The sequence below is a fragment of the Pelmatolapia mariae genome, linkage group LG10_11 (assembly GCF_036321145.2).
Source record: "Pelmatolapia mariae isolate MD_Pm_ZW linkage group LG10_11, Pm_UMD_F_2, whole genome shotgun sequence".
NCBI classification, from domain to species: Eukaryota; Metazoa; Chordata; class Actinopteri; order Cichliformes; family Cichlidae; genus Pelmatolapia; species Pelmatolapia mariae.
In genome coordinates this window covers 67,425,260-67,451,524 of record NC_086236.1, presented here as the reverse complement: position 1 = coordinate 67,451,524, position 26,265 = coordinate 67,425,260, and the positions used below count along the sequence as shown (strand labels likewise).

The 26,265-nt window shown below is 42.3% G+C and overlaps 1 protein-coding gene across 1 annotated transcript; it reads left to right on the top strand.

The window, feature by feature from the left end:
- The first annotated feature begins 12,498 nt into the window (after positions 1 to 12,498).
- onecutl (one cut domain, family member, like) lies at positions 12,499 to 26,251 on the top strand. The gene is made up of 3 exons (XM_063487208.1): positions 12,499 to 13,092; positions 13,536 to 14,924; positions 21,262 to 26,251. Exons 2-3 carry the CDS (start codon positions 13,880 to 13,882, stop codon positions 21,570 to 21,572), a joined length of 1,356 nt encoding a protein of 451 aa, XP_063343278.1. The 5' UTR covers positions 12,499 to 13,092; positions 13,536 to 13,879; the 3' UTR covers positions 21,573 to 26,251.
- Positions 26,252 to 26,265: the final 14 nt, after the last annotated feature.

Genomic DNA, 26,265 nt, shown 5'->3' with positions numbered 1-26,265 from the left:
CTCCTGTGTCCAGTGAAAGGCCAGTGTATTCAGGGAGGGGAGGGTAAGAGGGCATCTGGACACTCCCTGTGGCCTGGCTAGCCGGTGATGTGGGGGGTTTTCAGAGGGGAGGTGATCCAACACCATTAGGCTAGGACTGCGGCGATGGCAGCTGGCCCCCAAAAAAAGGAAGAGGAGGGGGGTCAGGGGCAGCTAAGAGATCAGTGACCTGGCCACAGTGTCCAGCTGGGGGGGTCATTTCACAGTCCACCTCCAGCCACGTGCTGGATGACCATCTGGGGATCTGGCAAACCCCACAACAGAGGTAGAATCATCTTCTTAGTTGCAGAGATGGACAACAACAAAAGTCAAGAAATCTGTCAGCCTAATCCGGAGTGAGGTGGGAGGGGGCACTGCAGCTGCCTGTTGTTGTTTAGTATTAAGTGTGCAGAACTACTTTTTAATGCAATAGGGTTGAATGTTTGCACTTCCAAGAACTTTAGTCTTTACGAATAAATGCAAATAGATTCTTTACTGTTTGAAGTGTTACTGATTTTTCAATATATTTTTCTGATTTTCTTTACAAAAGAATTTCAGATATGAGTTATATCAGTTTCCAGACACCACAAATAACTTGCATTGTCTAGCAAATAGTTTCCAAAAATTTTGTTTTTCATCCCAATAGAAACGAACAAAAAGCAGCAAAACTTCACATCAAAATAGCTCCAACCATTCTACGTTTTGAAATTAATTATTCTTTCATTTGATGCGACATTCATGAGTTTACATTGTCAAAATTAGTAAAGATAACTATAGTTCAGATATCTTTGAGAAACGGGGGGTGTCACACAGGACCCCAGATGGACCACCGGATTCTCTTTTAGCTAAGCTGCTCAGTTTGATGACTCTGATCAGAGAGCAGCAGATGAGCACCGGTTTCTTGTCATTTCTAACCTGACCCCTCCTTCTTTGTCTCCACCCCTTCTGTGTTCTGCTTCCAAGCTCTGTCCTCCCCCATCTTTTCATCATCTTCTCCTTCTCCCAGAGCCCTCTGTCTTCGAACTGTTTAAGGTGATCGAATTTTCCCCATCCTCCCAACGTGGTCGGAGGGGATCAAAGGTTGCTGACCCCAGTCTGATTGTAAAGATTTCAGTGAGGAAACTCCATCATAAATAGAAGTCCTGCTAAACAGATCTGACCTTCTAGATGTTTTTATGAGCTTAAAAAAATCACATTTTTTTGATTTTAGCGGGGACCTTGTAATCCCTTTAACATTTATCATTGTTCTGCTAATGAAAGTGATCTTTGTGTTCATGTCTGATAGGCTTCTAATTAGATTCACATAGACCCATGTGGAAATGATCCAAAAGACGAGCCAAGGGAGTATTGGAGTGGTGGAGTTATTGCTCTCAGAAACACCAAAGTGCCACAATGTGCTGAAAGAAATTCATAAATGTGGTGGCGGAGTGGGGTGAGCTGCAACTGTGCACCAATGTAATCTTTGGTCAGCACTTCTTCACGGCCAATACCATGATAGGAGAGAAATGCTCTTCTGAAATTTGATTAATTGCTGTCTCCCCGCCTCTCAATCCAAACATTGGTGGAAATGGAGGCCAGTTGACAGGACAGATACATCAGCCTCGGGAGCCGCAAGCCCCTGGCAAGCAAAGGCATTTCTTATCCTGTAACAGGATATCCACGTACACTGAGGTGTGGAAAAGTGAGAACTGCATCGTCTTCATTTGGCCATAACAAGGGAGAGAGGGAGGAAGATTGTGAGGAGGGAAGGTATGGGGAGGAGGGGGGACAGCCAGCCAGCCAGCCAGGCAGGCAGCTCTCTAGGTTGGGCTGAGGCGTATCGATTGATTTCCCAATAGCCTCTGGTCCATGAGCAGCGAACTCTGGCCCCGGTTGCTAGGTGACCACACCATCCAAGATGGAGAGCGGGGTGATGAAGGGTGACAGCAGCTCTGAGGGTCAGTGGGGCCACTGGTCATTCTGCAGCCCCTCTGGGACACTCCGGACATGCAGATAATGCAATGAAATTGGACCTCAGCTTGCAGTGAAACTCGGGCAAAGCAGAAATATAGAAAAACAATATCAGAGCACAGTGTTGTTGTGCAGCATATTTGTTGTGCTCGGCTGTGATCGATGCTCGGTCAACATGTACTGTATCATTGCACGCACGTTGCCATATGCACGTTTATGACATACATTAAAACAGAGTACAATTGGAAAGCAGCTGTTAGATCAGTTTTTTATGAGGTTTCAGGTTTCACGTCACAGCATCTTCTGCAAAAATAGATTCCCTGAAAAATATTTATGGCACCCGTGTGATTTCAAAACGGCCGTTGACCATATATGAAAATATTGATTTGGAAAACAAAGGGCTATTCAGATAGTCATTGTCTAAAACATATTGCCCAAATTTGAAAATGGAGGTTATTGTCTTCTTGCAGTCACAGTAAAAGTACACCACAGTTCTCATTACAGAGCCAAAGCAATTTACTGAAATGTACAATTTACAAGCAGAAGAGGTCGAGAAATTTATTGTCATGGTTCTGCCAATATAAATATGCAGCACAGAGTTCCTTTTGTCCAGAGTGAAATTGTTTATGCATTGTCGTTGTAAGCTTAAATGCAGTTTATAATATAAAGTGCTTTTCCTTTCTGCAGACTGATTACAGGCGTGCAAGTAGAATGTTTACAGCTTTTTACTCCAAGTGTGGTTTATGATAAGACATCTTACATGAACATGTGTTTTTACTTATATAGTCTTCTGTTTTAAATAATCAGTCAGCGAAAGCTTCAATTTAAAAGCATTATAAATCTTCGTCAAATGCAGGCTACACACAAATGGCAAACAGTACAAAAGAAAAATACTGTAAACATGAACTGACCATAATCTATATCACATATTCCACAATGATACATGATACCGTAACGCTTTTCTACATATCGATTGTTCCACTGCGCGAGTGAAAAATGATATGGAGGTAAAAGAGAAGAAGAAGAAGCAGCAGTAGGAGGAGGAGGAAAAGAAGAAGCAGGGGGGGTGGAGGGGTGGGGGGATAAACTGGGAGACAAATGTAAAAGGATCTACCTCACACTGTAAGCTTTGCACTGAGACAGAAGTTACCAGAAGGCAAAAAAGCAGCACAGAAGGGGGTGGGAGGTTTGTGTGTGTACTTGTGTGTGTGTCGGGGTGAGGGTCATGGGGAGAAACCCATTCAGTCAGCCCTGAAAGGCCACCTTGCATTCTTGCAGTTGCCTGTGTTGTTCCTGTATGAAGGATTTCCCTTCATCCTGTGCCATGCCTCTAATGTCCTCCTCAGAAGGAGCCTGAGTTTTTTCATGTCTGTTGGAGTTCCATATCCTGAGGAGGGAGGACTTATGTGTCTTTGTGTGCGCGCTTGTGTATTTTCCTTCCTGCTATCTATTAATAATATTGGGGAGAGAGACAGGGAGATAGAAGTGGATGTTTGCTTTGGTATAAGGCGAGATGTTTCTCTGTTTGCAGCCCTAAGCTGTGTGAGTATTCAGCTCTTAAATATTCCCTTCCCTTGTGATTTCAAACTATCTTGTGCCCTAAAGGGATGCATGGACCTCCCTGGCCAAATATCCACATACCTTTAACAGCAACTGGCAACTGACTTTTTTTTAAATGGGGGAATTTAGGGCTTGGTGGCTGGAGACAGAGTTAAAGATGAGAACAAATGGAACAGAGCAAAAGTACAGTGCTGGATAACAAGGCAGCCATTTATTAGGAGAGATTGTTACCTTAAAGCTTCAAAACTCAAAAACTGTAATAAGTGAAAAGCATGAAAAGTTCAATACAAGCTAAATGTTTTAAATTATCTGCCAAAAACCTTTTTTTTATTCCAATCTCGTCTTTGAGAAGCATTCAGTCCTACAGTTCAGTCCACCTGCCTACAGCTGTGAATGTTTTCCAGGTTTTTTTTCTTTTCATCTGGAGAAAGTTACACACTCTCATGTTTAGTCATGTAGATTACTGTAACTTTAATGTAACTATTGAATTGCTTTCAGTTTAGTCAACTTGATCAGAATGCTTGTACTGATTTTAAAATGATGATGCTTGTTTGTATGGCGTGTATTTGGAAGTTCATACCAGGTCTTCTGACCTAAAACTGTTAATGTTTCATGGTGAAAAATCAGAACAGCTGCTCTTTCAGAATTGATTGACATAACAGGTCTTTTGAATTTACCTCCAAATTGCTGATACGTGATCAGGGCTTTTTCTTATTAAAAGAACAACATTTGCTTGGTGCACGTATAACCAGCCTTTTAAAAAATTTATGATATGCATGACCATTTTCTCATCCACCACCACTCTGTACGCTCCAAAAGCATATGTCTGAAGTGTTAATTTACAGTTGGAAAAATAGTCTTTGATAGCACCGAGTGTGGGGCTTGGGGTGCGGCTGAGTGCATTTAGTAGACAGTACGGAGGGCAGTGCATGTTTTGTGTGTTTATAGTAGTGCAGCTCAACTTTACTGTCTGAGTTAGTTCGTTTAAGGATCAGGCAAAAGGGCTATGACTCTAAAAGTCACTGCTTTGAGCTGACCCTCTTACCTGAATTTATCTGTCACAATGTCACTGATGTGACTCTGAGACTAGCAAAAGGCCTCACTCTTAACAACCAAATGATCCTACAATAAAAAGTCCTGCATCAAAGGTATTTGAGCATTTCTTTAACTTCTTTGTCAGCTGCACTCGAATCACTATCAGCGTACGTCCCAACATCTGATTACTCACACATGAGAAGAGTTTTGACATAATTTTAGGTCAGCCTTTGCTGTTTATTAATGTGCCTTCTAAATAAAATGTCTTGAATAAATTACCACTAAGGGCCTCTGCACCCAAGAGAGTCCTGCAGTTGTGTATCCGTGTGTGCGTGTTGCTCCGTATGTGTGTGTGTTTAGCAGCACAGAGCGAGGGGGAGGTGGATGGAGATCGTATCAATCGCCAAGCCAGGCCATTGAATGTATTGATTAGTTACCTTTCTTATTAACATGCTGATTAAAGAGAGAAGAGAGAGAGAGAGGGAGAGGGAGTGAAAGAGAGGCAGACGAGGCTGCACACACACACGCACTCCTTCCCTCAGCTCGGATGGACGGAGAGGAAGCAGCAGCCGATGCCGGGGAAAAGAAAAGGATGCAGAGTGGATTTAACAGCCAAGCAGGGAAGGAAAATCAGGGAATAATTGGGAAGAGGAGGAGAGAGGGAAGCGAGGAGCGGATGCAAGAGAAGAGGAGGAGGGTGAGGAAGAGGAGGAGGTGGTGGCAGTGGTGAGGGGGTGGAAGCAAAAGGGAGGGGGGTGGTGGTGGTGGGGGGGAACCTGACTGGAAAAACCAGGAAAAAGAGAGAAACCCTGCTGCCTTTGATCCCCCACCAAGTTACACTGGCTGGATAGACTGACACACAGTTTTCAGCTGGTAGACACACACTTTTACACCCACACACACTCTCACAAGCTTATACACACACACACACCTGAAAGCTAGCGTAGACACACACTCACACACCCTTAGAGACTGACAGGCCTTGGCAAACGCATGCATTATCACAGCCGAAAATAGCTGCGAGTTTTTATGTGATCAATATGTAGATGCTTTTTAAAAGGTATTTTTATCTGTTAGTGACCATGTTAAGCAGCATGCAACAAGGGATTTCTTAAGATGCACACCAAGGTTGCCTGAGAAAGGGCGTGCTTCATTCCGATAGGGACCAGAAGGTGTGAAGGGCAAGATGGAGGAAGAGAGGGAGGGATGAAAAACAGAGGACGCAGACTTGTTTATGTGTATGTTTGTGTGGGGGCATTTGAGTCGGTGTGTCTGCTTGTTTCTCAGTAATTTTGCATGTAAGAGAAGAACGTGGGTTTCAGTGTTTCACCAGGCAGCCGACTCTCATTAGAAATGGACATGTGCATGTTGTCTCATTTAGAAAAATAGCTCAGGCTGTTTGCCGCATACAGTAATCTGGTGACATTTTCGGTAATGTGTATTTTGTGCAGTGTTGTTGTGAATGTATACCTGCAGCTTGCAGTGCTAACAATCCAGGCCCAGAAATGCATGTGTGTATTATACATTAGGCCTTGTGTTGTTCTTGTGTCTGTTTTTCTTTAGCATGCGTGATCTTTGTGTGGAATCTTATTAAAATTCACTCAAAGTATGTGTCTCTCGGCCCTGGCGTTAATCTGATCTCCAATCAGAAAACAAGTGGAAAATGACAACAAAACAAATCCACTGACTGAGACCAAACTCTTTTTTTTTAACATTATTTGGTTGCCTAATTACTAAATTATATTATTTTATTTTTTATTGGAAGGGAAAGGGGTTGAAAATGACCTTCACAGTCCTTTTCCCCCTACAAATGTTTTTTTTTTTTCCTTTTTTGGGGGGGTAAGTGTGAGTGGGTTTGATTAATTTTGCAAATGATATTCATGTACATTCATGTGACAGCTTATTGGCCGCCACTTAACACTCAAGCCCCAGAAAAATAAATTGGATTAATTACTACTAAACCCCTGCACTTTCAGCAACAACACCTATATGCAATTGAAGCTTAGACAAAAAATTGTAGATGTAAAACACAGTTACAATTTAACATATTTGTCTCAGTATAAGGTGATGAAAATGAAAACATAATTTCTGACCGACCTGCACAGTTAAAGCACCAAATTTAAATCATTTTTCAGAACTTGGTGAAAACGTCTAAGTGCATGGCTTCGTTTACTTCCACTGCTCCTCGACTAACATTGGAAAGCGCTAATTGTTTAACTTTTACGAACTTGTAATGAGCACTGACTCAGAAATAGACACATGCACAGAGAAAGAGGGGGAAAAAAAAAGAAATAAACTCAGACAAGTTGCAACTTATCGACCTTTGCACCCCCTTGAGCTCCATTTTGCATAAACACTTTTTCTTTTCTCCCCTCGCGGACGGGGGCCAGCAGATAATTTCATTTACATAAAGAATGCAGAGCCAATTACAGAGGGACATATTTGCATTTTATATGAAAAATAGTTGTAGGGCAAATAGGAGGCTGTTTAAAATGCACGGATCGATATTAGCTGATGTGCGCTCACACACACACACAAACACACGCACACACCTACACGTTATCCCTTACAACTTCACAAAATAAAAGCTTTTATCTTCCCATAAATAAAAAAAATTATAAAAAATCCGAGAGATGTTTTAAACACCTTGATATGCTGTTCGAAGGAAAAATATACCAAATGAAATCATTTAATTTCTCCTCATGTTTTCTTTGCTTTTTGCAAGTTTTGTAGATTTTTTTCTTTTCTTTTTCTTTTCTGTAGTGCATTATTGGCTCGTGAGCACAGGAGGCGAACTCAGTGAATTAAACGAGTGAATTTGCATTAATCCAGATATGATCGATAATAACATTATTCACGCTGCGAAGTCAAGTTCCACATCACGGCGTACACGATCATTACTGCAACTAAACCTGCAAATAATAGACGAAAATAATGTGATTATCATTCATTCACTTGCTCAAACTTTCCAGCAGCAGCAGCAGTAGGCTATTTTACATTTTCGACCTGATGGAGGATGGGGCCAGGTGGACTCCACTGTGTGTCGAAAAAATAGATTTTTATTTATTTATTTAGGGTTTTTTTTTTGTTAAACATATTTCTATAGCGTGAGGCATCTGTTTTGAGCTGTAGGCTAACTTAACCACCGCTGAATATGGTGTTAGAATAAATATCTATTATAAATAATATAGTATAATATTAGGCTTGACTTTATTCATTTTGCTGTAATATTTAGTGTGAAATCGAGTGTTCATATTCAGTTAACAGTGTGTGTGTGTTTGTGTGTGTGTGTTTTTTTATCAGGCCACACACTGATAAATTGTAGGCCTGCATCATGAACACACATTTGCCTGCAGCTCATTCTTGTTTGTTTCAACCCCCCTTAAAACAGCGTATATGTGAAAAGGCCATAAAAAGATCACCCAGCATCATATTAATCACATTTTCTCATATTGGTGAACAGATCAAATGCTGAAATCATTTTAACTTCATAATGAGCCACATGTATGTTGCGCAGAATCAGTCCTGCAGGTTAATGAGTGCTTCATTCATTCAGCTTGTCTGATAACCAGCTAAATGTGTTGAGTCAATATGGTGGTTACATCTATGCTCATTTCTACCATTATTATCATCAGGTATATTTTGTTCATTTTCTTCCCATTCAGGTCTCATCTAGCCATATTTATTTAGTTATTGATTATTCACATTGTGATCTGTGTAACGCCAGGTCTCGTGGTAATAATTGATTCTATCGATCAGTTAGGGATGGGAAAGGGGAGAAAAGGCAACAACAGGGGGAAATAGGAAGAGAAAAACAGCGCACTGTCAAAGTGATAAAATATTATTCACTAGTGAAAGTTTTATTTGTAAATTATAACAGGGTAAATTTCACTGAGCTCGTGTGATGTCAAAATTAAATATTTTTGTTTGATTATTTTGCAAACGCAAATTCTTACATTTTATTTATTATTTTTTTCCCTTTGTCTTTTCTAGTTTTCCAGTTGTAACTTAATTATTATGTGCTTTAAAAAATACAGGTACTGTCAGGCACCTTAGTAAAAACCGGGTAAATAATAAACATTTTTAGAAAATAATATAAGGAAAGTTGTTGCTTTAATTACATTTGTTAACTCTTTACAAAGTCAGTCTAAAGACGTGCATGACAAGAGCATTAAAAATAAGTCTCAGTCGGCACAAAAACGTCAAAGTTTGATTCAGAAGTTTTAAATGTCTGCTTTAAAACTTCCATCTGACACAAAAAAAAATCAAATAACAGTGCTACCAAAATTTCTGAAGTCAATTTAATAGATAGTTTTTTGTCTACATATGGAAAAAAACATTAGTATTATTGGGTTCTTTTTAATATTTCCGCTGGTAAATAATGCCAGGTATCTAAGAATAAAAAACATCTTTGGCAGCATAAGGAATTTATTACTTTATTAACAACTGTAGTTGTGATTTCTTTAATCGTCTCGTGAAAGCCATAATTGTCATTGTCTTGCAGAGGAACAGGTGATATTTGTTTTTTCACGGTCGCCCTTTTCTAATGATTTCCATCACATAGAAAATCCTTCACTCCCACATATTTGTCTCACATGGTTTTAGTTTAGATCATATATAAACTAGTTGTGAATAAATGCGTGACGTTTATAGCAAACCCTTCATGGCACATTGTCATTGTCAAGCAAAATAGAAGTGACAGGTAACGGGAGGCGGTGAAATGAATAAGAAAGTTAGACTTGATGAATGTATATCTGTGAGTGTGATGAACAAAACCAACATTACTGATGGAAACTTCAGGTATGAAAACTGAGCTTTTCACACCTGAAGCTTTTTTTTGTAATATCCCTGATGAACTTTGTTTCCAGTACGCGTGTTTATGAAGTTGTTTTTGTCACAAAAGAGTTAAAAAAGATGAAAACTTGTCCACTGTATATTTTTCTTTCAAAATAAGACATGGGAAATATTAACTGTTCTGTAAGTTTTCTTACATATGACAATAAATAACTTGAAAATCACCTTGTGTTTTGTGTTCATTGTGTAGCGTATGCGTGCTGCGAGCTGAACTGTTTACACACGCACACAACATGCAAGATTGTAGATGCCACATATACCAGTCACTATCGCGCGCGTGTGTATGTGCGCTTGCGTGATTAAATGAGCATGGATGTGTAGATGAGATGAAAACAAACGGTCTAATATGAGAATGAAACCTTGAATCTTCCACCTCATCATCAACAAGAGATTTTTAAGGATGCATGAATATATGAAATATATATTAATGTCTATGTTTGCAACTGAACAGGCAAAATCTTATGACTTACGTCACCAGAATGAGAAGGATGCTGCTTTTTGTCGTTTAATTCTTCAGAATAAATTCCTTTTCCCTGAAACAGGCTGCATAAAATCGTCATTTTGGGTGTTTATTTTTTCTTTTTCACGGCTGCAAAGAGAGCGTCAATATCTCATTCAAAACTGCAACTCTGCGCGTGCGCTTCATCCATTATCATTTACCCATAAGTGATCACGTTTACTCGGTGATTAACCAGAAGATTTGAGAAGCGAGTGTAAGGTGCAGGATGAAAACAAAAACGTTGCTGTATTTTTCTCCTACAGATCGGTGTAGTGGATGTTTGCAGGCCGTCGTGTCCAGCATTCATAGCACGTCCATATCTGCAGACATTTTTTTTCTAATAAAATATGAATTTATGAATCTTGACAAGCCAGATGCTGGAAATTCATCTGCTCGGGAGAAGCTGTCTCTCTCTCACACCGTCCTTAATCAGTGCAACACAGAAAATCAGCCGCTTCTGTTCCTTTGACTGATTCTGTTTATTTTCTGCTGCATGCATGGTCATTTTAGGGTCAGGATAATGTCCTTTGACCCCTGACCTTCCTGCTATTGCATGTTTGTTTTATTGGCGATGGAGGACTGCAGTCATATATGTCTTTAATGAAACTTCAGCCAAACGGTTGCAATCTAAACAGGCTCAGCATTGGATTTAGATTAAAAAGTCTTTCTCCACCCACCGTATCTAAAGCAGGCCTTCCTTTGATAAGAGCTGCAGTTAATACTCAAACAGAGCATCCTTCGGTATATTTATTGCCTGTATTGTAATGGGGAAGTTGGGCATCCACCGTTTCTTTTCCCAAGTCCTTCTGAGAGCATCAGCTAAATGGCTGAAATGTAAATGTTTTGGCTGCAGTGTTGCTGATCCTGCTGCCGCTCTCACTGTGAGGAAAGTGACTCTCAGAGCATCAGCTAAATGCCTAAAATGGAAATACGCTTATCATCTGTGATCAAAAGATTTGAAGCTTGAATAAATCAGATAAATCCGGTGGATGAAATGCATTTTTTTCATCAGAACTCATTAGACATAAGACAGAAATATGAGGCTTTTTCAGCATTGTTATGACTGTATGTGGCTAAATTCAAAACCCAGTGTTGACAAACCCACACCCTGAACATCCTGCTGGGTGTCAGTTTCCCCTCTAGGCCCGCTGCGTAAAAGTTGGGGCGCTTTGCAGCTCGGGTGTCGGCCTGCTTTCTCGGGTTTTCCAACCACAGAAGGTGAACTTTCACCCTGACCTCCGAGAGGACCTTTTATTTTCGTTCTGTAGCCGTTGACCATTTTTACCTCCAGCTACTTGCCATCCATACACGCATCCCTTCGTGCTTGCTGTGCGCGGGGCGGATCGATAGGGCAGCATCTGCTCCAGGAAGCCCGCGGTCCCACACCGCGCACCGCTTCGCTGTTTCCAAACGCCAGAACTGCTCATCTCTGAAAATTAAACTGACAGACAGATATGATTAGTATGCGCTCTGCCTCCCTGCTTCTGTCTGTCTCCCTGTTTCTCTCTGAGGCCGATTCGCGCGCAAACATGCACGCTCAGGTCTCGCCACACAGACCAGATGTAATTTGCGCATATTGTATGCGCATGCAGGCACTCTCATGTAAACACACAAGTTGCACAAGTTACACCATAAGTGCACAGAGCCACTATGCAGGCGCGCATTAGCGCGCTCTCACACACACGCGCTTTCACACACAAATAAACTAAAAAAAACAAATCAAAACAAAAAAAAAAAAACAGAAAACCAGGTATTGTATACCTGTATACATGCTAAATTTACACACGCACGCGCTCTCCGTATTCCGGGCCTGCATTATATGTGTCTACGTGGTGCTGCGACAGCAGCAGGTCGTGGGGCTTCTGGAAAAAGGGTCGCATTGATCTTCTTTAGGGACTTTCCAGACTGAAGTGTTGGCAGTGTGAGTGAATGGAGGCGCGTGCTGAGTGCTGATTAAGAGCTGAGCAAAACACGAGCGCCACTTGACACCATTTTTTTCCTGAGAGGTAGGATTTACATTAAACCAACACAAGATAGTAAGACTAAAAACACAAATCATTTTTTATTAATAGTTTATAAAAAAAATAATAAAAACAATTAAACTGTGGCATGGGTTGAATTTTATACACAACACACTGCTAACTGAGAGATGTTTATATTATTTATTTATTTCTATTTTTTTTATATTTATTTCTATTTTCCCCCTCAGTTAGTGAAGTGACTCATATAACTACATATTCACTAAAAGGGCCTCCTGGTTCTGCACATATACTTGAAATTATATTGGGGGGGGGGGGGGGGGGGGGGGGCGGGGGAGCACAACTTTTGACAAAATCATGACATTAATGACATGACATTAATAAATGAAAATAGCATTAATAATAATTTCAAAAACAAAAGGCTCGCGTGTTAGCTAGCGTGGTCTCTTTCCGTCTTCGTGATATATTATTTCATACTGACAAAAGGAGCAACAGCATTACTTGTTACATAAAAAGGACAGAATGACATTAGCTGCAGACGCGATAAACAGGCGAGCGCAGCAGAATGACCAGGCTGTGCGCACATAATTCATAAGTTGTGCTTGCAATCAGCTGAAGAAGGCTTAACCTGTGGGGTTATGAGAAAGAGAGCATCTCCACCTCAACGCTTCCCCCGCCTCGTCACACCCCCACCCTCTCCCCTCCTCCCCCCGGAGAGAAAGGGTTAATTGGAGTAGGAATTTCATCGCACATCTGTCAGATTTTTAAGGCCGTGACGCACTGAAAGCAGAGAGTCAATGTGAGCAAGGGGGAGGAGGAGGAGGAGGAGAAGGAGAAAGAGTTGGTGGTGAGATCGATGAAGTGGCAGGCAGAGGGAAGAGGAGGAGGAGGAGGAAAATCTCACGAGATAATGAAAGAACAAGAAGAGAGCTGCTAGTGTAGAGCAACAAACGAGGCTAGAACGGAACATTTTTTTGGAGTGAAAACCAAAGACTGGGAGAAAAAACAGGGACGGAAAGACCGAGAGAGGCTCGTTTGTGACCGCGGATGGTTTGTGCTGTCGGGTTTTGGTGAATGTTGCACCCCGGGGCGCAGCGGACCAATTGTGTGAATCTGCAGGCTGCTCGCTGACAGAGTCGGAGAGATGCACAGGACGGACAAGAGTCGCGGACGCGCTCTGAGAAGTGGATAATAAAGGTAGGATTTTGCACGTTTTTGTAAAACCAATACGTGGTGGTGATATATTTTCTGATTCGCCACCATGTGTGATAGTTAGTTAACGCGTCCTACATGTGGAGCGAAAATGCAAAGGAACTGGTCATTTACAGCGCTTCGCATGCGCGCTGTGGGCTACTTCTGTATTCATAACTTTGCATAAGATTCAAAAAGAGCAAAAATATTACATTCCAAGAGGATATTAGGTTGGAGTGAAAAGTGATATCTGTGTTTTCTGGCGCTTTCCGAGGAGTGTGTGTGGCAGAAAAACAAAAGTGGTTTTTAATTTATTTTTTAAAATTATTTGTTGCTCTTGTTGTTTGGGCTACATTTTATTTTCCCTCACTGGGCTGCTTTTTATTTTTTCTCTGTAACAACTGAAGTTTAAATAAAGCGAATAACAGCGCCTGTCTTGTCTCACGCAGGCACAAAAGCGAGGCTTTTGCCGAGGAACCCAGCTGAGCACCAAAGAGACAAGCAGAGCGCTGATGCACAAGCGAGAATAAAATCTCAGTTAGAGCTCCTAATGTTGTTGCAATCTCGTTTTCTGGGAGTTTGAGGAAGTTTGAAGACAGTACTTAACGTTATCAGATAATTAATTAGACACCCTATAAGCCCGGAAATCAATTAATTCACAAATCAATAAATCTATAGTCTGGTGTAACAAGAGACCTTACAGACTGTTAGCCCAGTTGTCCAACAACAATAACAAGAGGAGACCAGCCACACATCACGGCAAGAAATACAACTTTATTTGTTGAAATTAACGATGGATGGGAGTCTAGGGGAGATGTCCCTCCACAGCCACTCTGATCTGGCTCACAGCCAGGATGGCAGGGCTATGCTGCACTCCCGGGACCTTTCAGCTGCTTTCCCCAGGCCTTCCCTTGGGGGCTCCTCCATGTCTCTGGAACCTGAGCCCCGTCCACCAGGCTTCGATCACTCGATGTCAGCGCTGGGCTACAGCGGCGACTCCCCATCCAGCTCTGGCAGCACATACACTACCCTGACCCCCCTGCAGCCCTTTGACGACAAGTTCCACCACCACCATCACCATCACCCCTGTCTCCCTGTCAGCAATGTTATTGGCAGCTTTACCCTTATGCGTGAGGATCGAGGCCTCAGCACCAACTTCTACAACCCTTATGGCAAGGAACTGGCCATGTCCCAAAGCCTGTCGCCTCCATCCACAGGATCAGGCCTGGGTTCCTCCATGCATGGCTATGGAAGTCTGGGCAACAGCCCTAATGGTAACGGCAGTCAGATGCTCCCTGGTGGTTATGATGTACATGGAGGGAGCCTTTTCTGCCGAACATCGGATTTTGGCCGAGAGATGTCACCGCCAGGCCTAGGAGGAGGTGATGTTTCAGTGGGGCATCAGCTAAATAAAATGGAGACTCACCAGCATGCCCCAGGCCATCACCCACACATCTATAGCCAGCACTACCAGCCTCACCATCACCCGAGCCAGCAGGCCACCAAGATGGGTGACCACCTGCACTCTTCATCGTCTGCTTCATCCTCACCCAGCGAGGGCATGCTGCCGGGCTCACAGGGCAGTGGAGGCAGCACTGGAGAGGAGATCAACACCAGGGATGTGGCCCAAAGGATCATCACTGAGCTGAAGAGGTACAGCATCCCCCAGGCCATCTTCGCTGAGAGGGTTTTGTGTAGGTCACAGGGCACACTGTCTGACCTCCTGAGGAACCCTAAGCCCTGGGGCAAGCTCAAGTCTGGCCGTGAGACCTTTAAAAGGATGTCCCGCTGGCTCCAGGAACCGGAGTTTCAAAGAATGGCCTCGCTCAGGCTGGAGGGTAAGATCTGGCTTTACTCTGTATTTTTTCCACACATACACACATGTATGTTCACACACACACACACACACACACACACACACACACACACACACACACACACACACACACACACACACACACACACAGGCTCAAACAGAAACCACAACAACAGACACGTTCACTCTCCTTGTTTTCCCCAAACGCCTGCCTTCTCCGTGTCTTCCAAAAAAAATCTCCTCTCCAGCAATCAGTATGCAGCTCAGGTTGATACATGAGTAAAAGCAAAAGCATCATACTGATGTTTCCCTCCTTCCCACTGCTGTGAATGTACAACCGCTGTGTCTATTGTCTCATCAGCCTGGGTAATAAGAACTTAGCAGCACATTAAGGTCAGTTTGATCAAGAACAGGCCATATGTGCTGTTCCTTTGTTTACTTTGCTCCCAAACAGCTCCTATTGATTTGTACAGTAGCTACAATAAAAAAAAATCCACAGACATTTGCCCTCCTCTTAAATGAACCATGAAGATCAGTGTGAGCAGCGATTGGCAATTTAATCGCTTTTGAGCCCACAAAATAATTTGTGCAGATATGCCATTCTGAAGCGATTGATTAATTTCAGCAGTGATTTATATCTGCTCAGCGCCTGAGTCAAGTTGAGTTGGCAAGGTAACTGATGCAAATTAGACTTGAGCTTTTGCCAGACACCTTTTATCAACGTTGTCACTGAGGCAATTACTGCGGGGCTAAATACGAATGTTGTTCAGCTCTAAGGCAGCTCCTTCCAGGTTTCTCACATGTGGAAAAGAAGATGTTGCTGCTTAAGTGAAGTGCATGTAGTCATTAGTGCAGAATCACTCAGTCATATGGAAAATTTGACAACAGTTTTGAAAGTTAATAGAATTTAGTTACAAAGTAAAAATAAATGTTTTTTCCAATGTAGAACACCAGCTTTCTTCTTTTGCCACGATTTGCTACATCTTTTCAGTTAAATAAATATAATAATAATAATATTTCATTGTAATTATTTCTTGCAGACCTGTTACTTTTTATACAGATTTCATGGCAAATTTTAATTATTACTAGTATTATTTTTTAAAGGCATATTACAGTGTGCTGCTTGCCATTTAATATTCTTTGGGGATGTGGATTGAAGACGTGACAGCACGCCGTACAGTGCCGTGTTACAGTGTTGTCCCTCCACAGGGACCTAAGGCCCATCTGATACACGCAGCACAGAAAGAGATCCAAGTGAACGCAGTAATATGAGATGAGCGTAGACGAGTGTGTATCTGCAAGTGGTCGGCTCACTGCGGGGGTCTGTGAGCTGTACGTGCGTGTGAGCCTCCCCACTTGATCACCGCTTCTTTCGTTTCTGTTGGCAGCTCGACTGATTAAGCCCAGCAACACAATAGGGTTCATAGGTAATGATTGTGCACTCTTGCAATCCCTTCACAATTATTGATCTTTGATTGTTCAACTCTGAGAGCACATGTGTACATCCTCCATTCAGCAAAATCACAACCAAGCCTCTTTTCTAAAGATTAGTTATCTTGGGGTTTGTTCTGTAATTTGACCCAAACGGCATTTGATTAATCCCATCCCGTGATGTGTGAATGCTTTGTACGCAAAACACCTATTATCTCCCCCACGAAAAGGCAAATCTTCATCATGATAAATCAGCCCTTTGTTCTTTGGAGCAGATTTAATCATCGTTCTTTCTTTATGTGCAGCATCCTTGTTTCTTCATTGTCACAAACACAAACATTATTTTTAACGAGTCAGACCGCCAAGTCCGAGCAGCCGATCAATCAGACTCATAAAAAATTAAAGTCCCTACACAGAGAAGCGTACTAATGTTTGACAATGCTCCTACTCTCTCTCTCTCTCTCTCTCTCTCTCTGCTCTCACACTCTCTGAAATTGCATATTTAGTTCTTGGCAAAGCCACAATTTGGACAGCTCGGCACTTTTCTACATAACCTACTTTCCAAAGGGGGTTGTTGTGTTTTTTTTCCCCCCCTGGCCAACCCCCTTTTGTTTAATTACAAGCCTCTATTGATTTCCATGGGAAAGAGCAGCACGCTTTGCCCACACACACCTCGGCCGCATCGGCAAATCGAGACTGGAATTAGAATGCGCGGTGCCCTGTGCTCCCCAGTCTGAAGATAGCTCAAGTGCTCTCTGCTTCACGCCTCAAGTTTTAAGATGATCCTCCTTAATGCAGCACTTGCTTAAATACATAGAAGGCCCTTTAGTGTCAGCCAGAAGCACTATGTTATTTCCATAACGTCTCTTCTATAGAGGGCTGCAGAGCTCTCTCCAAAGCTTGACGCACCGTAATTATGGAATTTAGTTGCTGCCATTTTGTATTTTCATATGTCTTTTTTGCCGAAACCTTTTGGTAAAAATGCTGTGATCCCTGGGATTTATCTGCAGTATCTTGTGTGTGTGTGTGCTGTATGGATTACTGCACTGTATATGAGATGCATCTCCAACCCAACCTCAGGCTGTGGAGGAGGCAATCAGGATTTAGTCAGAGAAGAAGGCAGGATAAAGACCACACAGCCTTGCTCTGACACTTAAAGTCAAGGAGGGGGGATCAGAGACTATAACTTTAAAGATGATGGCCGAAGCCCTTGACTAAAGGTCTAAATGAATAAGAAAGGTCAATGCGGTTTACGTGTCAGCTCCAGTGCCTGCACCACCCCCACAGTAATGAAAGCCACAAAGCCTTGTCCACCTCTCGCTGCGTACAGTTCACGTTTTGCTAGCGAGGCTCAAAGGTCAAACCCAATGCCATTTGCATATCAGGAATTGCAAACAGGCCGGCGTGACCTTAGCTGTGCAACATCAAACAAACAGGGTTGTTGTTTTTGTTGTGTTGTTTTTTTTTTTTATCTGACTCTTGCAGCTCCCCCCACTCTGGCGCTGAAGGGGTTAACCAGCCTCTGTGGGTCGAGGAGTCTGAGCTGCACAGATTTAATCAATAATTTCTATCAGCCCCTGGCCCAAGAAATCAGCAGGGGGTGGGCTGGGGCTGGGTGGGGGTGGGGGGTGGAGGGGGTGTGGAGGGAGAGGACAGGGAGGGGAGTGGTGGTGGTGGTGGTGGGGGGGGGGGGGGGGGGGGGTTGGGGGCTGAGACGCCGGGGGGTAGGGAAAGGGCTTTCGATCACGTTTCAGCAACACGAGACAGGGGCATACATCATGATTAGGGGCTGTTCCCACGATCATAAGAAGCCTATAGGGGAATATTTATGTCTCCAAGAGTAGCCCCGGTGCTGGGGATTTATAGCATGGTAATTGTGAGCCTTTTACACATGATTACAGCATAAGGAAGCATTTACTTAATGGTCGGCGTTATGATCGTCAGTAAGGGAGAGAGCTGAGGATAGGATGGCGGCGAGGAGGAGGAGAGCGGCAGGACACGGCAACTCCTCCAACAAGCCATAAATCCACGCTACAAGCGAGCTAGCCAGCACTATCATGTCATTCCTTTCATTACTACATGAGCTCAGAGTGCACCACTGTATATACATTCCATAGCTGCAGCTCACATCCCAACACCCCCAACCCAGAAATATTGACTGTGGTGATGGTATAACACATATGAAGGATGCAGCACAAATACTATATATATATATATATATATATATATATATATATATATATATATATATATATATATACACATATATATATATATATACATATATATATATATATATATATATATACACACATATATATATATATATATATATATATATATATATAATTTCACTCTTGTGGTGATATTGACATGTTGCTGACATCTCAGCCTGTTCAGATTTTAATGAGACGTGGTTCGATAACTCTCAGAAATGCAAACGAGCTCTGGATGCCTAAAAGCTAACAGGCCCCTGTAATCTCAAGTTGACAAGAGTGCATCCCCGAGTCAAAACATTTCCTTCAGATAATGATTTTAGAGGAGAATGTTCACAGGGAATTCATGGGGAGATTTATTCATGTCCAGTTGAGTACTTAAGTTTCAGAAACTCAGCTGGATGTTAGAGCAATCAAAGTCAGACGGTGCCAAGTACACACACACACATACACACACCCTTTAGACCTGGGTCTAATTCTGCTGTTGTGATTGCACTCTGTGGAAAAAGATGGCAGTGAGGTCACACTTTTTCCTAAAGCGCTCTGCTAATGAGAGAAATTTGCCACTGTGCGTTTGAAGAGTGAAAAGACAGTCATACAGTTAAAATCAGCAGCACCCCTCAGTATGTGAGATGTTTCTCAATGGGAAACTGTGAGCCAATCAATTGGACGTGTCAGTGCTGTTGTGAGAGCAAAAGGCAGCATCTGTGTTTTATATAATGTATGTTTGCAGCGTGAGTTGGGTTGTGTTTCTCCGTGTGTCAGGGTTTGAAATATTGGATCTCAAGGTTATTGCGAGCTGAAATCTCCATATAATCACATATTTTTTTGTCAATAATAGAACTCCATACATATTTCTCTGTGTTTTCTTAATATAAGTAAAAAAAATCTGCCTGTGCAGCAGGATTATTTCTACCAGCTTCAACACAAATACAGCTTATTCCCCTCTTGCTTGAAAATGGTTAATGTTAAATCTCGAAAAGAAAGAAAGAGTTTCTCTTTTCTTGCAATAAAAATGATACGTTTGTTACACTGAGGGCTGTTTTGGTTGGCTAAATGCTCAAAAAGCCCAAAGATCATGTGTAACCAGACATCTTATCTTTCTGAGATCGAGAAAGCTTCTGAAACAGCACGTCAAATAACATGCATATCTAATATCATACCTATTAGAAGAATTCATATTTTATACCCCCCCCCCCCGAAAAAAAACCACTCTCTATATAGGCACTAATCCATCTGTCCTTGCTCATTTGTGTGTGTGTATTTGTGTCTTTGTGTTTTTTGTGCACGTACACCAGTGTGCTTACACTTAGAAATGCATTTGATACCATCAGCAAAACAGTCGCCCAGCAACCGCACAGTGCTGATTGAAACCTCTTAAAAGTGTGCATTTAGGTAATTGCACGACTCCCCCAAATATGTTTTAGCCCACTTAAGGCTTCTAAACGCCCTGGGCAATGCCGACTCTGCTTGTTTCACTCACCCCTGACGTAACCTGCCTTTAATAGAAAATAAATTAGTTCCCCCTAAAGTGATTATTACTCACTCACTGCCGCCACATGTAAATGACTTTTATGAGAAACTAATGATGTTGAAGTGTCCACTAAGGGAAAGGAAAGAGTGGAAGTGGAGGGAGATGGGTAGAGAAAAAGAGCGGGATGGAGGGTGGGAGGGAAGGGAGGAGAAGTTGGCTCGGTACACAAAGGCAGAGGTTGGTGTTGTGTTTCCTGTAAATACAGAATTACAGCGTGTTAGAGGTGAAAGGTTCAGCGATGGATATGCAGAGGAACATGCAGCCTGAATTCAAAATGCTCGTCTGATTCTCAAAATGGATCTGAGCTCAGCCCACACGCATCAGGCTATTTTTCTCTCTCACTAAACAAAACTGTTCTTTGCAGTCATTTTTTTTTCAAAATAAATTTCAGACTTTTTCACGAGAAAATATTGATTATATAATTGGGCGGGCTGCCGCAGCTACAGTGGTGTTTAACCCAGACCCCGGGATTTTATTTTGTGGTTGGTGTACGCAAGACTTAGATTAAAAAAAGAATCACCAGAAGACTTAACTGTTACTGTAGATTGGATTTGGATAACTTTGATACTGGACAAATGCTGCTAAAGCTTTTTATCTTCTGAGGACTAAAGATGCAGAAATATACGGATGTTAAGTAAGGGAGAGTCTAAGAGGGACAAAATGTGACATTTGATGTGATAAAAGGTTCTATTTCAAATTTTTAAGGGAAGAAATTTGATATACATCTGTTTTTGTGTTTAAATTCAATTTTTGTTTGGAAGATATTGTCATTATCAGTGCAACACCAGATTTAGTTCTTTGTCTCCAGGCCATATCTATGTAAAAAAATTAGACCATTTTCCAAAATGTAATTAAAGAGAATAATGAAAAACATCATGGAAGACTTCAGGACTTTGGTCTGGATGTAGTTATATGTTTTTTTTCTCCCTAGCAGCTTACAGCAGCTCACTGGTAATAAGATGTGATAGGTTGAACATCTTGATTCCTTTACTGCACAATGAAACAAGTTGCTGATTCATCTCTTTTAACTAATCAAAGTTGCTTAGCTAATCTGTTTTCTTTCAACAAATCCACTTTCCCTCAGCTTAATCCATTTGTCCTAGTTAGCCAGCCAGTCTGTTAGCTAACCTGCTTCCCCTTTCCTTTTTTTAATTTATCTTTTATCCATCTGCCTGCAGCCTGCAAGCGTAAGGAACAGGAGCAGAACAAGCTGGAGCGCAACCAGGGCCCGAAGCGCACCAGGCTGGTGTTCACAGATCTGCAGCGGCGTACGCTTATGGCCATCTTCAGGGAGAACCACCGCCCAACCAAAGAGCTGCAGGTCACCATTGCCCAGCAGCTGGGCCTGGAGCTCTCCACTGTCAGCAATTTCTTCATGAATGCCCGCCGACGCAACCTCAACAAGTGGGCAGACGAGGGCCGTCCTTCTTCCACTGGTTCCTCGGGCTCCAGCATTTCCTCCTCCGCAGTGTCCTGCAGCACGGCGTGATGCTAGACCGTCGCGGAGGTGCGGTGAGGAGGGTGCTGAGGGAGCAAGGGGGCACATAGACTGGTCTAGGCAGAGATCAGCCGTAATAAATGTCCTCCTCGTTATCAGAAGGAGAGATGGAGCCAGCTATTATAGATGAGTTTATGAAGACGAAGCATTTTTCCCAAACCAAAGTTAATTGCTCCCTTGAAAAGGAAGGGGCAATGCTTAGAGTGATATGATTGCAAGATGTGAGGTCTTGCCTGTATAGTCAAGGGTGCAAAGATGATTTGACTCAAAGAAGAGTCACACCCTTACATAGACACCATCTCATTGCATTATTTTGATTATGTAGATTAGAGATAATGAGGGTATTGCAAATCAGGAGGAAGCATATTTTGGTGTACCTTCAAATCTTTTCTCATCTCTCCAAACGTGAAGAATCAAGAGGTGTCGTTCGCTCACATCTGGAGAGCTTCATTGTGTAACTTCCTAATCAAGTGATCGCCATCATCCAAAGACATTAATCCTTCCCCGATGTTATTATAGTCCCTTTATTCCTCCAGAATCAAGGTGAAAGAGGAAGAAGAGGCATTTTTTTTAAGTCCTCATTTTTTTTCTTGGAGAACTGAATGCCCTTTTCTTAGCATGTGTTTCCATGGTAATGGTTCCCAGGACTGTATGGCGTTGTTCCAAGCTTGGAGCCTGGAATAATCAGGAGGGTTCTGTAGCGTCTGTGACTCCCAATTGTCAATCATTTCCCATCAACAGGAGCCTCTTCTGTATTGTGTCAAGACGGTCCCACCTCGAATGAATCAGAGTTTTCAAGGGGGAATCGCGGCACATCTCACCGTATGCCAGGACAGAATCGATAAACACAAGTAGGACACAGAAACAGACTTGTTGGTGCAACCGTCTAGCTTTAAGACTCTCACTGAGCTTCCAAATGAAAGCTCCACAGCCATTTTTTTGGACTCAAAATCAAACCGAAAAAACAAAAAAAACCCAAAAACACACACACAAAAAACACGAAAACAAAAACAATTTGAACACAAAGGCTCTCTGGAGAAGAGGTACACCTGACACAATGTATAGTGACATTGTAGTATTTTTTCCACTCATTTCCAAACAACTGTATACTCCTCCATTACAAAATCTTTTTTTACAGATGTCTAGAAAATGGAGGAATGTGATTCTTTCCAATGTTTTTGTACAGATTTCAAGCACATCGCTCTATTTATAGTAACACGTTGGAAGTGTGGGGCAGTTTGTTTCAGCCCTGCTGACGTACAAGGTCATTTTTTTGGTCCACAAAGGAATGGCTTTAACCATGCCTCCTTATAGCCAATAGATGAATCAAACCAAGAACTTTTCAAATGCAATTAATGATCTGATCAACATATTTATTACTGCATTTGTGTATTTATTGGTTTCCCTTTTCTTTCCTTTATTTATTTGTTTATTTATTTATGCTATCTATATACTGTAAGTATTTATTTAACAATGCTCTGTATGTCTGTGTGAAACTGAAAACCTTTTGTGATGGGCACTTTTAGCTGTAGAATCCCATCGTAATACCAAAGATTAACATTGCCTCCCTGAATGTACGGCCTGAATCCCTAAACCCAGTACCCGATCCACCCGGATCCAGCCCGACCCACCCAGTGATGTTACGTATCTCTCTATCTTTAAGGCCTGGCCCTTTTTGTTTTCTTTGTTTTGTTGTAGAATTATGGGGAATTCTTTACTCTTGCAAATGTCTCTGCTGTCAGCTCTTAACGCCAAGGCCAAAGCTTGTTTGAATGTTGTGATAATATTTATAATTAATAATACTATCAATAATGACAATAACGATAATAACAAAGATGATGTGGCATCCCATAGGCTCACAAGTTGCTTGTAAAGTTGTGTTCAGACCAATGCCATCTGGCAGAGTGCGTAATGTGTCTGGGGACCCACTTAAAGCACTGTCTAATGTTGCGTGAGTCCTTCGGGGTCACGCGCAAACATGCGTACTGTGCATCTGCCTGGGGAAATGCATGGTTATGACCCCCCACCCCGCCCAATCTCCCTCACCTAACCCCTTCCCCAGTGCAGTGCAGACACTACTGTCTATGTCCTTCTCAGTGTGATCTCACCGTCCACCACACCCAAAGGCTTCTGCTAGTTGTCTCAGTTCCAAGACGTTTAGTAGGGTTCACTCCTGACTCCTCCCGTGTTTTCCTCAACTTGAATTGAGATACTGGAGTTTTTTCTGGGTTTGTTTGCTGTCCTATGTGATTCTTAAAGGGTGTTCCTCATCTTCTGGGGAATTGGATTTATGTACCCGTGGTTTTTAAGGTCTTTTGAAGGTTTTTCCCATTCTCGTTTTCTGGGAATCTTTAATTTCTTTTGTAAGATTCTTTAGTTTTATGACCTATGCCCTCTGCCATCCAAAGTTCAGTGTTTGAGAAGTCTTAGATTTTGTTGTAAGGCTTGTGGGGTTTGTCCCTGGCCCTGTAAGAGCTTCATGGATCTTTCCTAATCATTTGGAGTTTTGGCGTTTGTTCTAGGTCCTCCTTCCTTACATGGATTTTCCATTCTGAGTAGTGGGTGCTGAAATCAGGAGAAGTCACCCAAGATTTAATTTTCTCACTCTCGACTAAATGCTGCCCAAGTGTGGCAAAGCTAGATTTGCCGTTTTCAACATTGACTCTTTCCCTGTCTCATTTTCTCTCCCTTTCTCTGTCTTTAACGTTGTAAGAGGTGGAGGCCCCCTTCACAGCGTGCACTTGAAAGACGGGTGGTCATGAAAGAGGCCATCGACTTTTTCGTGGACTTCAAAGGCGAGGCTTTTTTCATCCCGTCTCCTCTCTGGGTATCTGGTCTGGGGTCTGCTCTTGGCCAGACCTGTGGGCTTTAGGGGGCATTCAAAAAGGGGTGGGGGGAGATCAGAGAGGAGGCTGAATCATCCGGAATGAGGATGGTGGTAGCAGTGTGTGTGGAGAAGTAGGAGGGGGGTTGTTTGAGGAACAGGAGGTGTTGGAGTAGTGGGGCATAGAGCTGAATTAAACTTTAATGAGCAACAATTGTAAGCATGCTGAGAGCTACGGGGGGTGGTGGTGGGGTTGTGCGGCTGTGTCTGTACAGCGGTGAAAAAATTAAAAATAAAAGAGCTTGAAGGCTCTTCTGCTGATCTCTGCCCACTGCTGTCATTGTATCAAAGCTGAGGTGACACCTTTCAGGTTTTTCTTTGTCTCTCTGACTGAGAGTCTAAAATGGAGACAGTGCTTTTTGTATTGAGCCACCCTCTGCTCCGTGTCAAGCAGGGAAGCTCTTCCCTTTCTGTACAGAGGGTAGGCGGGAGGGAGGAGTGAATCCAGTTGGCTGCTGCAGGTGATCCGCATTGCCATTTTAGCCTGCGGCACCCCCTAGTGACTTTTCTAGAAACTTGACCCTGAGACAAGCCTGGCAGCCGAGGCCATTGCAGAGCAATTCTGAGGAGCCATTAATAATGAAATAGCAGAACTGAAAGCTAACATATACTTTCAGAATAAAAAATTTAAAAAGACCAAAAAAGTACTGTTTTTGATAACGTTTGAACGAAAAAACAACCAAAGATCAATGAGTAACTGCTGAATCATTATGTAATGTAGGTAGTTTTAGCAGTTCCTCATCAGAGCTACCGTAGCACTCAGAGGATTCAAAAAAGCACCAGTGGGGTTCCGTGTGCTGGTTATTTATGTTGCATAAAACAGTATTATGTTGAGCTGGAACTGAGAAACTGACATGAAGCAGTGTCTTCAGATGAAAGTCTTTTGGCCCCAGTGTCTCCCCGTCTGTCCCTGTCTTCTCCCGTGTGCGTACATGAAGACTTTACCCATCTACCTCAACTGTGTGAGATGTTGTGTGGCAAAAATGTTCCTTAACCAAAGAATCCATTCTGTCAGGGTGTCTGTCTATCTATCTATCTATCTTGTCTGTTCATCCGTCTCTTCTTCTTCATGCCTTTTACTTCTTCAAACCAAATGTGCTGGAATCAATCTGTGAAGGGGCTGAAGGAACCCCCTGTCCAGCCAAAGCTCAAGTCGAGTATGCTAGTGTCCCATTGATCCATGTTCTGTATATAAATAAAATCATTCTCAAGACCAAAAAAGAAGGAGGTGACAATCCAAGCAAGGAGGATCTTGCTGTAATCAACGTTGCCTGTTCCTTGTTTTCCAAAAGCTAGAATTATTCGAATTGCTGTAATAGAAAAAACCCCCAAATCAAGCACTCATCCTAACATAAAAAAAGATCAGAGGAGACAGAAGCTATTTTTCCACATTTGTAAGCCACCCCTCCCACCTGTTTTTTTTTTTTTCCAAAATGTTTAGTGTAGTTGAAATACTGTTCAATCCCACTGTTGTAAGTAGGAATTAATAAGATCCATACAAAAAGCTTTAAACGGGAAAGAGCTGAGGGAAATATCTGACTGAGTCTGACTTTCCCAGCTTGGACTCGACCCACCATGCTTTATTGTGCCATTCTTGTCCATGTGTTAGACTTACTAATGAATGTGGCTAACCAACCAAAGGCTTTAAAAAAAGATATACAAAACTTTAAACGTCAATCATGGTGGGACATTTTGTATCAACAACTAAAGAAAATCCCTTTGAATACCTCATGTGAAAATTGTTTGTTGTGATGTTGCACTAAAAAAAATAAAAATGACTCATTTGTAACCCAACACTGC